The sequence below is a fragment of the Stegastes partitus genome, unplaced genomic scaffold, assembly GCF_000690725.1.
Source record: "Stegastes partitus isolate 25-593 unplaced genomic scaffold, Stegastes_partitus-1.0.2 Scaffold1202, whole genome shotgun sequence".
NCBI lineage: Eukaryota > Metazoa > Chordata > Actinopteri > Pomacentridae > Stegastes > Stegastes partitus.
Window position 1 is genome coordinate 101,909 of NW_007578933.1, and position 17,435 is coordinate 119,343.

Below are 17,435 nucleotides of genomic sequence, written 5' to 3' on the forward strand. Positions count from 1 at the left end.
GAAGCCCTTTCAATAATGAGGATGGGTCACCTGACACTGGACTCGCATGTTCTCAGAGGGAATTCAGCTAATTTTACCGTCTTGTCTGTGATTTTCTCTGACGTCTGATTTGCAACAGTGCTCAAGAAGAATTCTAGTCCAAGCATCGACCTCCTGAACAACAGACTTGGTGTTACTCGTTGGCATCACTGTCTACTCCCTTCTCTTTCTGACTAGAGGTGGACGATACCATTGTTCAGGTAGGGGGGTGGAGTAGAGCTGTGCAGATTATGCCGACGGGACCGGCATGCTACACAAACACTGCTCACGTTGTCGAGTCCAAATCCTAAGTTTGTTCTTTCTTTTTTTTTGTTGTTGTTTTGGTTAAACCACACCGCAGACTGCAACATGGAGGTTGGACCGAACCACCGTACGAACAGTGGCGGGTTTGGTGGACTATACCACAGTGCAGACTGTATTGAGCGTGGTATCGAATCGAACTGCCTTAGCCTCAGTGGGCTTCATGTTGGTATCATACATTGGATTTTCGAACGATGCCTGACCGTTGGAGCTCTCATGGCCGACATAGCCATTGAACTGGACCTTTGGACGCGTCCTGAAAAACAGAAAAAGAAGCAACATTGCATTAATGATGCAGTCACAAAGTTACCTTGCAAATGTTTAGAAACAGAAAACACAACACAAGCAAAAGTGTGCAAATCTCTGAAACCTAGAAAGACGAGCAAATCGCACAATCATAGACATGTTAAGAAAGCAAAATCAAGTTGTTCTAACTTCTTCTTGTCCTTGTTTCAGTACGATATGTATCAGCTCTCAACAGACACACCTAAAATGAAACACACCACCACTCTTAACCTGCTCTGACACTATCTATAACACAACCCTAAACCTGCACTCAGTGATTTCTCTAACTGACTCAGTGCCATGTAAAATTGTCACTTGTAGTTTTGAGCTCAGTAAGAATCAACACCGGTCTGCCGCTCCACGAAAGCTTTTAGCTCAGCAGTCTTTTTCTTTGCTGGCACAAAGACTATATGGTTGGAGTCTCACAGCTCTCTCCACTATATAATCACAGGCAGACATTTCCAACAAACAAGCTCAAACCTGCCTGCCCGGTATACGGCTGTTGCTGAATCGCTTATCCCTCATGAATCAGTGACTGATTAAATATGATGATTAGGCCAGGGAATACTGGGATACATCTGTCAGGCGGCCCTGGTTCTGCTGGATTTCATATGTATATGTGTGTGTTTGTTTTGGAGTCTTTGTGCCCCCAACTGTTCAAAAAACCGTGACGGAGCTTTAGGAACAAGACTTCAGCCGACTGCAAGACAACACTCCTCATCTGAAGTCAAGGTGATCATTTTGACTTCATCATGAGTGTGAAAAGTTTGTCAAATGAAACAGACCGTAGACACCATGTGTTAATTTGACCTATTCAGCATCTCCAACATAAAAATCACAGGTGTTCAGGGAAACGAAGGATGCATTAGTTTGAGAATTCCTGGGCAGCAGAGTGTCCAAACATCACTTTTGGATGAGAGAAGCCTGTTCATAAGTGTGAACTTAAATTACCCCTCTTGTCCCATCAGCTGTCTTGTTAGACACGTCGCTCTGCAACTTTGCTCTTGAGATTAAAGGCGCAAAATTTGTAAGAGCAAGTTACTGGTAAAAAAAAAAATCTACAAATTGCAGGGAAAATTATAGCAGGAGTGAGAACAAGCACCATAACCGTGTGCTTCAGTGGTTCGGCTGCCTGGCGCTCATCTCCTCCTCTCACATGAGTGTGTAACCAGCTATCATCCACTAGTTGTAGCTCCAAAATATGTATATTTGTTATTACACAGTCTGCCTCACTGAGGATTTTTAAGAAACTTACTGCAGGGGTTCAAACGGATACACGGTGAAATATGACTACCCCCTCCTAATTTGTCTGTTTGTCGCAGATTACATTTTTGGATAATCAGGTCCTATAATCCAGTTAGATATAATCACTTACTCCCAAACCCTGTGGAACTATTAGCAGGGAGGAGTGCTGCAGCTGAAACGCTGTTTGACTCTGACCTCATTAGGAGTGTATGTACGTGTGTGTGAGTGTGTGAGTGTGTGTGTGAGTGTGTGCGCACTGGTAGAAATCCAACCCTGGGGAGCCACTAAGCCTACCCTACATGCTCAACCCATTACTTTACAAAACTGCACACACCAACACACACCGCAGACCTCCCTGCGTGGCAGTAGCTTAAATCGCTGCGCCGGTCGTGGCTGTAGGTGCAATAGTTTAATTTTATTGGTAGAATGAAAAATGGCACGCATAATTGGTTTGACAGTATTATACATACTGTACAGACATATGGGGGGGGAACCAGGAGGAAACTGCAGCGTACACACTCACACCTTGCTTTGAGTTCTCATTTAAGCTACTGCTCTAAATTGTTAAGTGATGGAATCATTTCTGTTTCTGTTGGCTTGCCATTATGTTGGTTTGCTCTATGCCAGCAAAGTTCACTTAGCCTTACATCTACTGTTTAGTGAAGCGATGCCGGTTACAGGTAACAGAAAGAGCGACGGTTTACAGACGAACCAGTTCATAGAAAGCCAAATACTGTTCTTGATGACATCATGCTGACAAAAGGATGACAATGAGATCGAAGACAGAATAAAATGCCCCTCTTATAGCTTTAAATGATCGCTGTTTAAACACAGTAGGGCTGCACTGCTTTCAAAAACGTAAAAATTACTCATTCATTTTTTTTTTATTTTTTCCCCCTGAGTGTAAATGTCACCCCAATTACCTTTAGCTGATGCGAGGAGTGTTCTTGCTCCGTTTATCGCTGGTCTGACGTTCATTTCGGTTTTACACTTTTTAATTTATATTCATTTCACTTCAGAAAATTAGAATGACATTTTTTGGTTAATTGTGCAGCCGTACTAAACAGCATGAGGAAAAAAAAATAAGTCTACAAAAATAACAACCAAAAAAAAACAAAAAAAAACAAAACAAAACAAGAGATGAGAAGTTTGACGGAGGATGTGGCGGCGGGCGGAGGTCTGGTTGCTGTTCCAACCAGACGGATGACAGGTGCCAGTCTTACCTGCCGCCAGGCCCCCAGGTGTCTTTTGGTCTCTCATTGTCATCTGTGTCAGCAGACAATGTCCTGCATACAACCATCAGCTTTAATATACATCAACTAGCATTGCACATGCAAACTGGCAATCAGTCAAATGGAATGCAAACTAAGTAATGTGAGGATGGAGATCGTAGATTAGAAACCTCGTCAGCTAATGATATCTGTGTAAGTGTGCATGGCCCTGCAAACAGCTCTCCATCTCAGCATTCACATGGTTCACTATGCTAACTAGCTACGACAGCAAGAACATTACTAACTGTAACAGAGAGTGTTTGTGTTTCCTCAAAAAACATCCCTAAGTCTGAACTTCAAGGCTCCAAATTGTGCTACCAAAAAAAATGACAAGCCAACAGATTAATGTGTAATAATATCTATTGTTAGATGAGTGACGCGACTTTGTAGAACTTCGAGTGATGAAGTGCACGAGTCAGAATCTCCTTTAGATGTAAAATGTCACACAAGTCTTAAACGGGAAACATAATGATGACATTTTACCCTCAGTGTAGTTCCGAATTATCTGGCATCTTAAGGCATTGTAAGTCTTCTGTGAACTTTCTTGGAACAATAATTAATATCTGAGGTCAATCGGATTTAACCTCCGTGGTGCGCTTGGAGTTTTCGAGCTATAATTACATTTTAAAGTGTCTTGTCTGTCCTTTTAAAAAGTATCAAACAGTCACCTCATCTGCTCAGTTTGGAATGAAGAACTCACAAACTGATTATGTTTTCAAAAATGTATAATTAATTTCTTTAATGCAGGGGGCTTCGAGGATTGCTCCTAAAAAAAAAAAGAGTACAGGGTCAGGTTTTGGTGTCAGTCTATCAGAATGAGAGGGATTCTGCCCAGTCTCACAGTCTTTCATCAGTATTGACCTGAAGATAGACATGCAGTTAGAAGACCTTCATTAACTGGAGCATCATGTGACCATAATGCAATGCAAAGGCAAACAAGTTACAAAGTTGGATGCTTAAAGGACATGTTTGAAATATATGACTTGATTAGAAAAAAAATCCAATTAGGGAATATAAGCTCAGTGAAAAAGAGAAACCCCTTAAATGGACAGAAAATCCTTTATCTTTATAAAAAACTAATTCAAAGCAGACATTTTCCTTTATTTATTCATCTATCATCAGATGCTGTTTGTGTGTGGGATAATTACAAGAAAATTGGGTTAGCCTATTTACACTTCTCCTTCCACATACTTAAAAATGTGCTTTGGTATTATTTTGGCTCTGGCAGCTAACCTACCACTTTGTTTTAGCAGACAAAGATAGCACGCAAAGTCAGAAGGCAAAACCTGTTTTGTATTCTACTCTGCCGGTTGTCTGTTTTTCTCTGATGGATTGGCGCTGAGGATATAGCTTACCTGTGCTTGTAGAGGTAGAAGGCAAATCCAGAGAGGATGAGGGCAAAGAAAGGTACTAAGATGGCTGCTGCCACAGAGCTGCTGTTTGTGTAGGGGTTTGAAGGGTCCATCGCCATGGTTACAGGGCCTGGGGACACAGACACAGATAAACCGACACATGCATAAACTGTCTGCGCATGTATAACAGATGCTTCCTGCATTGTTTGTCTGGATTCTCTGCTTCTTATATCTAATCAATCTGGAATTAAATGTATTTTACACGATTTTAAACACTTCACCACTGATAAAAACTATTGTATGTGATCAAATATCTAATAAAGTAAAGGCTGTACGACTTGCAGGGCCACAGTGGTGCAAACAGACTCACCTTGCCTCGTCAGATGGAACTTGCCAAAGTCTTTACTGTGGATGTGGCCCTGGTAGACAAAGGTCTTCTGGTCGGATTCTGCAGTAACCTGGAAAGCAAAGGAGTTTTCAGGATGCAGTTTCACCACTGATAAAATAAGTGAAGAGTTCATTTTCAAAAGCAGATAACTCAGAAAATGTATTTTTTTGTTGTTTGCTTGAGATAATATCAATCAAACTGAAGCTGAGTGGATTTGACTCAAAAACAGAGATAACTTAAGTATTAATGATATTGTCTCAGGTAGATGGTGGAGAAGTGGGTTTTCTGAAGGTTTGTGAAGATGGAGTTATCTGTTTTTGCAAATGAGCTCTTCAAGTAATTGTAAATGCACAGTTCAGACTGGTTCAATAGTTGCTGAATTGTTATAGTTTATTAGGAAACATTTGCAATGATGATGGGATGATGTGTTTTTGCAGCATTAAAGACTCCTTCTAGTGAAAACCTTCTTAAACATCACGTGATGTGTAATTTGGTATCTTTTGGGTCCATACTTAACAAACCCAAAGAATCCATCCTGTTAACTTCTTCAGAATTGTTTAGAAAACATTCATCCATCCATTATCTATACACCGCTTAATCCTCACTAGGGTCATGGGGGCCTGGAGTCTATCCCAGCTGACTTAGGGTGAAGGCAGGGGACACCCTGGACAGGTCACCAGTCTATCACAGGGCTACACTTAGAGACAGACAGCCAAGCACACTCACACTCACACCTACGGACAATTTAGAATCACTAATTAATCTAAGCATGTGTTTGGATTGTGGGAAGAAGCTGGAGAACCCTGTGAGAACCCACGCTGCACGGGGAGAACATGCAAACTCCACGCAGAAAGATCCCGGGTGTCCCAACAGGGACGCAAACCGGGGATTTTCTAGTTGCTAACAGCTTTCAAAAACAGCTGAATTACTCCACAAGCGCATGGCTCAACACAGAAGAGTCACCTCCTCAGGACAGGACTCAGCAGTCTACCTGCATCTGAAGGACAAAGGATACTCATTCGAAGACAACAACGTACAGATTTTGGCCAGGGAGGACAGGTGGTTTGAGAGAAGGGTTGAAAGAAGCCAGCTAACTGGAAAGACAATCCCTCAACAGAGGTGGAGGTCTGAGGCATCACCTCTCACCTGTTTACAGTTCAGTCCTAAAATCTCTCCTCAGGAAGATGAAACCACATCCACACGTATCCACAAAAGACCCTAATGAACCCCTTTGTGGCAGGGGGACTCACATAACGAAGGGGAGGAGCAACAAACCCCCAGTTGAAACCGGAACTCAGGTGTTAATGGCTCCTTAAGGATATCAGTATGTGGAACTCCCAAATAGTCAGTCAGAACTGATGTAGCCTCTTGGATGATCTTTAAGGAACTCAAGCAGTTGCTACGATTAAACTACCAGAATAGCTGAATTACTCCAATATTACAACCTGCATCGTGCAGTATAAAGTAGTTTCACAGGGTTTGAGGAGAGCTGTTGGTCAGCTGGTGTGCTTGAGCTGCAGCCAGTGATGGAGAGAGAGGTGGATAACTCATAGGTCTGCACATACTACAGGAGGCAACAGTGTCGAGTTACTTCTTTGCTATTTGAAGGCATGAAGGGATTATTTTCATGGAAATACCAAAAAAATAAATAAAATGAAACTTTGATACACAGAGACAAGGTTTTATTTCTTATTAATGACTGACGAAAGACTTTAAAGAATCATGTGGTGATGGCACAAAGTATTAGAAGATGTATGAGGCCGGTGTGGGTATAGGGTGAACAGATGAATCAGAGCGGTCCAGTGAAAGGCAACTGGACTTTTGTTTTTTTGTTCTTGAAGATGCTTCATCTCTCTTCCAATAGGTTTCCTTAGTTCTGACTTTTTAAAAAAATTATTAAGGAATGTGATTTTTATATTTAATCAAAACAATCAATCATTCAATGTGCTGTTTTTTATTTTTTATGGATTTCACATTATGTTGAATAAATGTGATGTATAGCACCCTGAAGCAGCAAAGTTTTACCCACAAATCAAAATTTCATCTTCTAACTGTAAGATTGTTTTTCAGAAGTCTGGACACCCTTCCCAACTCACTTCCTACATCAATCCGTCTCTCCTCCTCCTCCCCGTCAACAAATCAAACGTCTGACTTTTGATCCTTTCCTTTGCTGAAGACACGATTTTCAAGAAATCCCAGCTTCAAATATTTAATTAAATTAAAAACTCTATACGATACATGGAACAACAAACAAACCTGCCTGTTCTTTGTTTTTTTCTTACTTTCTGTACAGACACGATCGACAACAAGCGTATTCAAATATGACATTGCCAATTTCAGGAATTTATGATGTAGAGAAAGGAATCAAAAACGTACGCACATCTGAGAGCAAGCCTGAATACACAGAGCAATAATTCAACAATAACTGAGCCCCAGATTTGTGGACCTATGGAGAGTTACATGCTGGAACAAGGTCTTGGTGAGTCCCGACTGCGCGCCGGAGGAGCTCTGAGGTGACAGCAAGACTGAGTCTGAAATCACTTCCTCGTTTCGCTGCATGACAGCAATTTATACTGAGCAGAAAAGTGAGATTTCCGACACTCCGATTGACCATCATTTTGTGTCATCGCTGACAGGTGTATCCTGTCCAGGGTGTACTCTGTCTTTGGTCCTATGTCAGCTGCATTTTCACAACCCTCCACCGGATGAAGCAGACCAGGAAAACCGCACAACCTCCAAGAAGTCACTGCACCTGAAAGAAACGCCTGCAATCCCCTGTAGAGTTGTTTTCACTGCTTGTTTTCTTAATTAGTGAGCGTTAGCAGCACTAGAAGGTGGATCGTATCCCAGTATTAATGCTAAGCCAGGCCCGCTAATGTTGTGCTGATTGTCTCAATTTTAGCAAGAAAGCAAAAAACGTATTTTCAGGAAAATCTAAATAATCCTTCATTTCAGTAGGTGAAGGAACAGATTCCAATTTTTCTGTAAAAAAAAAAGTCTCTATCTGTGCATATTGACAGATATGGAGTGCTGCGCAGGATTTCGAGGCACATTGAGATGTTTCGCCTCTTATCCATCCTGCAGTTCTGTCAGATGGGCGTCTGCAAAATCATTCAGCAGCGTGACAACTCCAAGCATACAGCCCGAATCATAAAGAACACAAGAGAACACAAAGTCCTGCAACAGCTGAATGGGCCCCACAGATCCCTGATCTCCACATCAGGAGAGACAGACGCAGCCGAAACAGCCACAAGAACCGTGGCAAGTTCTCCAAGACGCTCGGAAGAACCTATCTGCCAGTTCGCTTTGAAACGCGACGCACAAGTATACCTCGGAGGATTGGTGCCGGTTTAAAGGCAAAGGGTGGTTACATCAAATATTGATTTTTTTTTCTCCCCTGTATATTGTACATTGTATAAAGTAGTGTCTCTGAAAGCATCCTTAGTTTACTTTTAGTGGCTCAAACTTTTTTTCTCAGTGGTGTAGTTGCTGGAATGTCTGTCCCGCTGTGTCCGCTGGGCGGGAAAGATCACTGAGACGGCAGATGGTGGTGAGATGCCACACATAAGAGTCTGCTTCCTTTACAAACTTAGTTAACTCTTGTATGTCTTCTTTTTTTTTTTTTAAACCACATTATTCTTTAAAGTGAACAAAAGAAAGGAAATGCTGCAGACAGACAAACACTTCTTTTTGAAAATAACAAGACTGACAGCTCTTTTAGTGCACATTGCATGCATAGTAACAAATGCATATGCTGTTTATGGATTTCTGAATTCTGATTACTTTTACCAATTTCCCCTGATGGTGCTGATTTTATATTAAAATGTATTTCTTACACCATTGTTATGGAAATAACATTTTTTTTTGTGTGTGTGTAAACCCCATTATGCCTCTATTTGAAATTATTAGACTTCTATGTATTTCTAAATCTACTTTGCATAATGTGACTGAGGATTCGTCTGGAATTTCAATACACCTCTTTCACAAGACCCTGTCCAGGCATGTAGGTGTGAGATGAGTAATGTGGTATAGATGGCGCCGAGCAGGGCAGGGCGGTAATTTATATAATTTATTGATTTTAATTATTCCTTCATATGCAGTTATTACAATCGAGCTGTCCCAAAAAAAATATTTCCGATGATATATCGGTATTGATTCTGGTGATTAAAAACGGGGTGCGAAAACCTCAGGACACGTGGAAATAAAGAGGTTTTACTTACATATCCGTCCATAGCCCAGTTGTCATTTTTAAACTTGCTGTAATAATGCTCTGTCGGCCCCTTCACCTGGTACACCTTCAACAGCAGCTGGTTTTCCTCTGACTTGTAGGTGCCTACATAGACAGAAACAGAACATTGTTGCTGGAAATACAAATAACAGAATTATCTGAATTTTATAACATTTTCTGGGGGGGAAAAGGGAACTTCTACGCCTCAGCTACATGCCTCTACTTTGGAAATGTTCGAGACTACTTCTGAGGAATATCACAAATTCAAAATGAAACCATTTTACATCCTAAAAGTCAAATTTGAGTTTCTGTAACCTGCCAGTGATTTTCATACAACTCACTCCATGCAGCTACAGAATATAAGAATAAAAATAATACATCATATGCACTGGGGCACTGCTATCGGAGGTGATGTTGTTCAGGTTCTGTAACGGAGACGAGCCCAGATATACGACTTGTTCATAATTTCCACCAGTGTCACTGTTTGTTGGAATATTTTACGTATTAATCACCGATTTCTCTCCTCTGTATGCTCCAGCACTCTTTTTTTTTTTGCCTTGCAGACTGTCAGTGTTGATAAAAAATGATGCGGATTGCACCTGTTTCAGCATCGATACCAGGGATGCCTTGCTAACAAGTGTGAATAAAATCAGGATCTTTACTAACCCGCTGTGTATTTACACCCACAGCTTCTACTTGTGTTACTTACACTGCATTTAAAATTTGGTTTATCAGGTTCAACTCCTGGAAAGTAGTTGCTCCTACGTCACTAACGACACTAAAGGTGGTGTTACGGCACTGCCTTCATGTTAAACAGGCCGTTATTTCAGTACCATATGAAATATTCTGTATTTGTTTGTCATGTTTAGGGATATTGGGGGGAAGTATTTTTTTATTTCACATGTAATTCATCACTTCTAACACATGTGACAGGATTTCCAAAAACTAAGAAAATAAAGTGGCTCAAGAAATAGGTTTTATTTCAGTTTATTGTGTTTTCATTGACCTATAACTGTGTTTTCAGACAGTGAAAACACAGTTATAGATCCTTTTGGGATGCAACTCAAAATTTAATAATTAAAAAAAAAAGAAAAGAAAAAGAAAAAAATTGAAAAATTCATAAAAGTCTAACGATTTAAGTTTGGGTGATTTCTTTGATCTTTACCTGACAGCCTGATCGACACGCCGCTGGTCTCCAGTAATGTCACGTTAACTCTGCCGCTGGTCGCATTGAACCCAGTAACCGTAAACGTGGTGGCCTGCCTCTTCCCCAGATACTCGTAGAAACCGCTCCACTCAGAGTTCGGAGAGAAGACGTCCACCGGCACTGCAGTGACACAACATTTTAAAGACAAAGCGTCACCACTGCCTCAATGTCACTTGGATCGCTGTCGTCAACAAACATCTGTAACTTTTCCCGGCCACGCTTTTAAGGTCAGGAACCAGGACGATGGCAACCAAAGGGTCAGGATTAGGATTACCCTCCTGTGGTTGCCAAGAAACAGACAAAACATATCTACCTCTGGTTCCTTCATTATTAAGCGGGTCAGTCTCTGCCTGTCTGAATCCCACACTTAGAAATATGACTTATTTAAAAGTGAGCAGCTGCAGTATTCTTGCAAAAAAAATCGCACAACTTTGGTCTTTCTCTCTGGTGTTTATGTCTCTTTGCTGGCTCCCTCTAACTGCATATATTGATCACAAAATCCTTCTTCAAACTTTCAAGGTATTACATGGTATTTCACATGAACGTTTTTACTGATTTATTTATTTCATCTGAGCCTACCTGCACAGAACAATTCACTGTCATCCTATAAATCTGAACCCCACCCCCGCCTCCTGCTTATCCAGATATTGACCCGTACAATCAACACTCGCTGCAACCTCCTACCTCCAATATCTGTTCCTCTCTGGAAAATACATTGTGACAATCCTGTTTATTAAAAATATCAACCCAATTCAAATGGGGGGCGAAAACAAGCTGCGGAGGAAGTGCAATAACCATATTTAATGCACATCTGTGTTCTCCAGTGTATGCGTGTGTTGTTGTTGTTTATTATGCATACCACGAATCTTGTTCTTCTGGACATCTGACTCTCCTCTGCCTTTGGGATTGACTTTCACTCCAACTGCAACATTAAACAGCATGAAGTTCAGTTTAGCCTGCTTGATATTTAAGGCTTCACAGACATTTGGTATGGATGGAGTTGAGAACATATGTTATTTTATCATGTGGCAGCACTGAGAAAACAAGAAATGTACTTATTAAAGCTAAAAAATGGCACTCCGATTCGCCTTTACGTTGACATTTGCTACTTCCACAGTCAGAAAGGGACCCAAAACACGAGACAGAAAACTGCCTGGAAGCCTATTTCCTTCCTGGTTATGGACTTCTTTGTTTTGCTGTCATACATCACAGCCTTCAGAGCCATGAGCTCCTCATCTTTGCGACTAAACAGGGCCGTGATTATGTGATAAAAAAAAAAAAAACACCACTCCAACATTCATACACCTGAGGCTGAGTTACAAGAGCACAGAAATAATATCAGAGTGACAATCTGCATTTATCTTAAGCCACATGCGATTATGACATCCAGTTTAGAATTCAGGCCCGTTTTACACAAGCTGTGCATTTACAAGATAGGATCTAAATACCTTTGCAGAGCGGCGGCTTTCCCGACCATCTCCCGTCACTTTTGCAGGTTCTGTGCTCTGATCCTCCAGCCAGATAGAAGCCGTCTTGACAGGTGTAAATCAGAGTGTATCCCAAGGTGGGCAGGTCCATAGATCGCACGTCTACATTACTGGGGGTCTCCGGCTGTCTGCATGAATGAGCTGAGTGATGGGGAGGAGAAGAACAAACGCAGAGTTGTTTTATGACATTCATGCTTTAGATTAAAAAAAAGCTAAAACCTCCTCTCTATGAAAAGCTCTTCCTTACCTATGCACTCAGGCTGAGTTCCGCTCCAGGTTAGATTTTCGAGGCACGTTCTCGTGGTCGAGCCGAGGATGTGGTAGTTTTTGCGGCACTTGAAGGAAATCTTACTGCCGACCTGCAGATCAGAAAACCACAAAAGAAAATCTGAGCCCCTGACATCAGCAAAATGGCATTTAGCTTAAAGGAAAATGCTGATGTCGAAACAAAATAACTTAAAATTAACCTCCTCACTTACTGCAAAAACATACTAATTTCAGAAATTTAGTCTTCCTTCGTGGATGTAATCATTACGTTTATTAAACATTTGAACTGAGACTGTCACCCCTGCATCTCGTACTGCGCTCTGCCTGTTTTTCTTTTCTTTTTTTTTTCTCGTGGTGTAATCCCTTTTCCCTTTGTAGAGATGTCAGGGGATACGTGGATGATATCCAATTATGCCTTCATAAATTGAAGGATTTGCATGTTTGCTTACATTCCATTAAGGATTGGACAGCCAATATATTCCATCAACACATTCTTATCTCTCCTGCAGACAGCCCGGTGCCTGAGCCGAGTCTACCGTTAGAAATGGAGGAGTCACTTTTGTCAAGGTCTTAATTTTTTAACCAGCATTTGACTCTTGATTCTTATCAGACGGAGGTTTATGCATTCACAAAGTGTTCTTGTATTATTGCTACACTTTTTAAATGTATTTTTACAATCATCTTGGTGCATTCTCCTATCATGCAGAATACTGCTGGCATTTTTTGGGGAGGGCATTTTTCTGCAAAAATATCCCCTACACTACTTGTTGCAATCCTTTTAATGGCTTCTTATCAAGTTCAGAATCAAAGGTTTAAATTTGATGAAGAGCACTTGCTTACAGAGTTGCTTGAGCTGAATTTTAATCGAATCATCTTATTAAAAGGAGCAGGCGAGCCGGAGCTGCCAAAATCTTTTATTTCAAATGCGTACTTAGGGTATAATTTTGAGTAAGGTAATCAGTTAATACCTCTTTCCTGTCAACTCTGAATGAGTGTTTTCTTTATAGCTGTGTTTTCTGACTACTTTGACTTGTGTGTTTTCAAGCAATTGGATGCAACGTACAGAGATTTTATATTCAGCCAATGTTTCTCACCTGAAAGCCTTGGGCCATGACTGGAATACCGTAGGCTGGAGTTCCTGGATCACGACAGCTGTTAAAGGCTGGGTCTATGCACACACAGACACACACACTGAGTGATATATGCTTTGACATTTTGATCGTCACTTTCCAATTCTGATATTTACAGCACTCTGATTTATAGTATAGATTTCAGCTACAGTGCATCTTACATTTGTTTTTTGACCTATTCCTAAAAAAAAGAAAAAGAAAACCCGCATAGTGCAGCAACCAGTATTCGGATGGAAAACATATTCAGAGCATCAGCAGTAACATAATGCATCACCCATTGGTCCTAACCCAGGGATGTCCTGATCAGGTTGTTTCTTTCTCAGTTATTTAATGCTGAATATCTGTCCATACCTGAGTCCTAAACCATTTTCCTATAAAATACAGTTGCACAATGCACTCTTAAAGTACATTGATGTAATTAAAATTAATCCAATGTATATGCTAAACAGCTCTGCAATGCACTAAGAAAAGAAAAAAAAAAGCCTGGATCCAAGCTGTTCCCCTAATTTTATTTCACAAAATGACAAAGTAAATGATGTTATTACAACTGAACTCACTGCAGCATGTATTTTTAAACTAAATAAACTCAAATATTCCCTCATAAATAGCTTAATTCCATTTAGTGCTGCAGTAAAACTACAACATTCACAATGAGAAATACGATCAGAATTCCACTTGGGAGCAGTGTAATAGATCAACCTTAACGTTAACAGTCACAAAAAGTTAAAATAACAATTTTACTTCGTGCAGCGTTGTAATAAAGCTAAAATACAAAAAGCAAACAAGAGACGTTTTAATTTCACATCAGAGTGGTAAAGCCAATAAAAGGCTGTTCTGTACTGCATAAAAAAAGTGGCATTTTGATTTCAATCACATGCAAACAGAGGCGAATTATAACACTTTTGGCTTCAAACCAGAACAGTGATGAGCTGCTGATCCAGTCCGATAAATTCAGCTACCCTCTCTGCAGTCTTTTAGGCTTTGTTGCTGTTTTGAGGAAACATCTCTCTTTGTTTAGAAGTGTCCTCCAGTGTGTGCTGATCAGAGCAGCCTTTTTATGAGTTACCAGAATGAACTCACTGTGTTCTGGTAAGTGTTTACTTTTCTGGTGCTGTATCAAACTGCTAGCATTACATGCAGCTCCGCTACTACCACCTTGTAAAGTGCTCACATTGTAAACTGACAAGTGGTCGTTGGACTGCTTGTGTTTTTCAAATAAAACTTTTTTTTTTTGCATTCCTGCAACAAATTGAAACATTACGACGCCTCTGTTACAGCAGAAGTAAACAAAGGATGAGGCTTGGATTCAGATCTGGACATCTCTGTCTTAAACAGCAGGTTTTGTGAGTTCAACTTTTGTGAGTAGGTGACCAGTGGGTGGTAAAACAGATAAACGCAATAAAAAAATAGCAAGAAATTAAACTATGTCCCTCTGAAAGGTAGTAGAGTAAAGGTATTCCATCCATCCATCCATCCATCCATCCATCCATCCATCCATCCATTATTTATACACCGCTTAATCCTCGCCAGGTCACCAGTCTATCACAGGGCTACACTTAGAGACAGACAACCAAGCACACTCACATTCACACCTACAGACAATTTAGAATCACCAATTAACCTCAACATGTTTTTGGACTGTGTGGGAGGAAGCTGGAGAACCCGGAGAGAACCCACGCTGCACGGAGAGAACATGGAGACTCCACACAGAAAGATCCCGGGTGTCCTCACCGGGACGCAAACCGGCGACCTTGTAGCTGCGAGGCAATGGTCCTAACCACCGAGCAACTTGCAGCCCAGTAAAGGTATTAAGTTGTAAGAAATAGAACGTGGCTTGACTAATTTACCATCTTCCCTGATGTTGTCAGTGCTGATGATAATGTCTAACTAATAAAGAGACCTGACATCATGTAAATAAAAACTATACAAAGCACTGAAGTCCTGGTCGGGATAAACTGTAGGTACCACCATGGAGATATTGTATAGTTATGTACTGTATGACAGAAACCGGTTATTTTTAGCAGAGGAACATGACAGAAGCTCTGTGGTGCTGCTACAAGGCTTCTTTACACTTCAGCTATAACACTCTAATTCAGCTTCCTGCTTGTGATTTCACAACTTGTTCCAAAATAAGCTCCATGGTGTCAGAACAGTTACCACGAAAGCCTAAAATTCATGATAGGCTGCTTCACAAGATAAAATCTTTCTAGAAACCAAATGCTGACATCAAAACTACACACTTCATCCATTGATTTGATAATATCTTCAGCTCCGGCTGTGCAGGGATATTAATGCTAAAGTGTGTAAGCTCCACAATCTTGTTTACCAATAATCTGATTTCACACTGTTTTTTTTTTTTTTTTTTTTTTTTTACATAACTTGTTGATGAACAGTTTTATTTAGCAATATACAAAATGTCTGGTCCTCCAAAATTAAGGAATCACCATGATAAGTATGTCTGACAGGTTTATATAAACATTTTTTTTAAATGCTAGTAATGATTTATCACATTTATGCAGGTTTTCCATTGAGGGGTGTAAAAGTTTGTTCGGAGCAGTAAGCAATTATTTCAAATTCCATTAAAAAAACAAGCAGACTTCATAATAAAACAGAAACTTAATTTGTAGACAATCCTCTTAACATTAGTCAGAGTATTTTTCAAGCCAAGGCAGGAGTAGTTTTGCACCGTAACACCACAGAGATCCACTCGTCTTGTTTAATGCTCAACTGTCTTTTGTATTTGTTATACAGCTATAAGGTTTGTACGGACTAATCTGATCTGAGAAACCCAATGAATAAAAAGATCCAGCATTGTTCTCACAGCTCCAGGTGGAATTAACATACAAACCCAACTTTTTTAACATACAGTGGGCATTTGAATCATTTTAAGGTATCACACAGACTTGTGGCTTCACAGTAGACGTTACTAAAGATTACTGGTGGGAACCTACTCCAAGACGTGTGACATTGTCGGTAGTAAGTCCACGAAAATGGTGGCAGTGGACCAGATCTGTGATGAGTACTTTGTTGTATCCACCATATTATAAAAATCTTGTTTCAAGTAGATGCATCTAGAGTCTGAAGCCAAAGTCAGCACCTCTATTTGTCCATCCGTCCATTATCTATATACCGCTTAATCCTCACTAGGGTCATGGGGGGCTGGAGTCTATCCCAGCTGACTGAGGGCGAAGGCAGGGGACACCTGGACAGGTCACCAGTCTATCACAGGGCTACACTTAGAGACAGACAACCAAGCACACTCACATTCACACCTACAGACAATTTAGAATCACCAATTAACCTCAACATGTTTTTGGACCTTGTGGGAGGAAGCCAGACCTGGAGAGAACCCACACTGCACGGGGAGAACATGGAAACTCCACGTAGAAAGATCCCGGGTGTCCTCACTGGGACGGGAACTGGCGACCTTCTAGCTGTGATGCAACGTTGCTAACCACTGAAGCACCTTGCAGCCTTACCTCTATTTGCTCCTCTGTATATGTTTTTTGTACACTTTGAAAACTGACACAGACACTCACAGTGTTTCTGAAGGCAACAATTATTTTTCTTTTAGTTACCTATACAGGCTGGTTGTTGGCCGCTCCAAATCCCATCAGCTTGACAGGCTCTGGAGGCAGAACCTACCAGCAGGTAGGGGGCGTGGCAGTAGAACCTGACCTCCGACCTATGAGGGAAAACAAATACTTAACTATACACACAAAGAAAAGGACAATTCAAGTCATGAGTAATAATAAAACATCAGTTCTGCGTTTTCACTCCATTAGTAGGTGTATTTTTTTCTTTTTTCTTAATCTATTTATCCTGCGGCTTCCTTCGGTTTAGGGCTCTGGAAGCTTCCTAAAGCTCTTTATGTCAGCACTTCACCTTTCGTCTGCCCTTTCTCTTGTTTCTGCTCACAAAACCAGAATCTATTTTGTGCCTGCCATGTTTCAAACTGACATCGAGACATAGGGCCAGAACACATGCAATCTATTTTTAGATAAACTGTATCGACACAACGTTTGGTCCTCTGGAACAAACAATGGTACAGTAGTTTACAGTAAAGACGTACTACAACAGTATATCTAAGCGCTGGTTTTTCGCTTACTGCAGGTTGTGACGAGTGTTGGCAAATAGTGAGTCACACTCACGGCAATACCGTTAATACTGACTGGAAATATGACACTATTTTAAGACAGCACTTTCTTTTGAAAAGGTATACTTTTATATATCTAT

General features: G+C 40.7%; 1 protein-coding gene across 1 annotated transcript in view; it reads right to left on the reverse strand.

Moving 5' to 3' along the window:
• Window positions 1–435: 435 nt before the first annotated feature.
• LOC103368769 (CUB and sushi domain-containing protein 1) overlaps window positions 436–17,435 on the reverse strand; it is a gene marked incomplete at its 5' end in the record, with an annotated part of 122,606 nt that continues 105,606 nt past the window's right edge. The window contains 11 exons of the mRNA XM_008297239.1: window positions 436–595; window positions 3,093–3,155; window positions 4,496–4,622; window positions 4,863–4,950; window positions 9,101–9,213; window positions 10,274–10,435; window positions 11,175–11,237; window positions 11,764–11,943; window positions 12,050–12,161; window positions 13,164–13,237; window positions 16,778–16,884. Coding sequence (XP_008295461.1) covers window positions 436–595; window positions 3,093–3,155; window positions 4,496–4,622; window positions 4,863–4,950; window positions 9,101–9,213; window positions 10,274–10,435; window positions 11,175–11,237; window positions 11,764–11,943; window positions 12,050–12,161; window positions 13,164–13,237; window positions 16,778–16,884 — 1,249 coding nt within the window. The remainder of the gene's footprint in view (window positions 596–3,092; window positions 3,156–4,495; window positions 4,623–4,862; window positions 4,951–9,100; window positions 9,214–10,273; window positions 10,436–11,174; window positions 11,238–11,763; window positions 11,944–12,049; window positions 12,162–13,163; window positions 13,238–16,777; window positions 16,885–17,435) is intronic.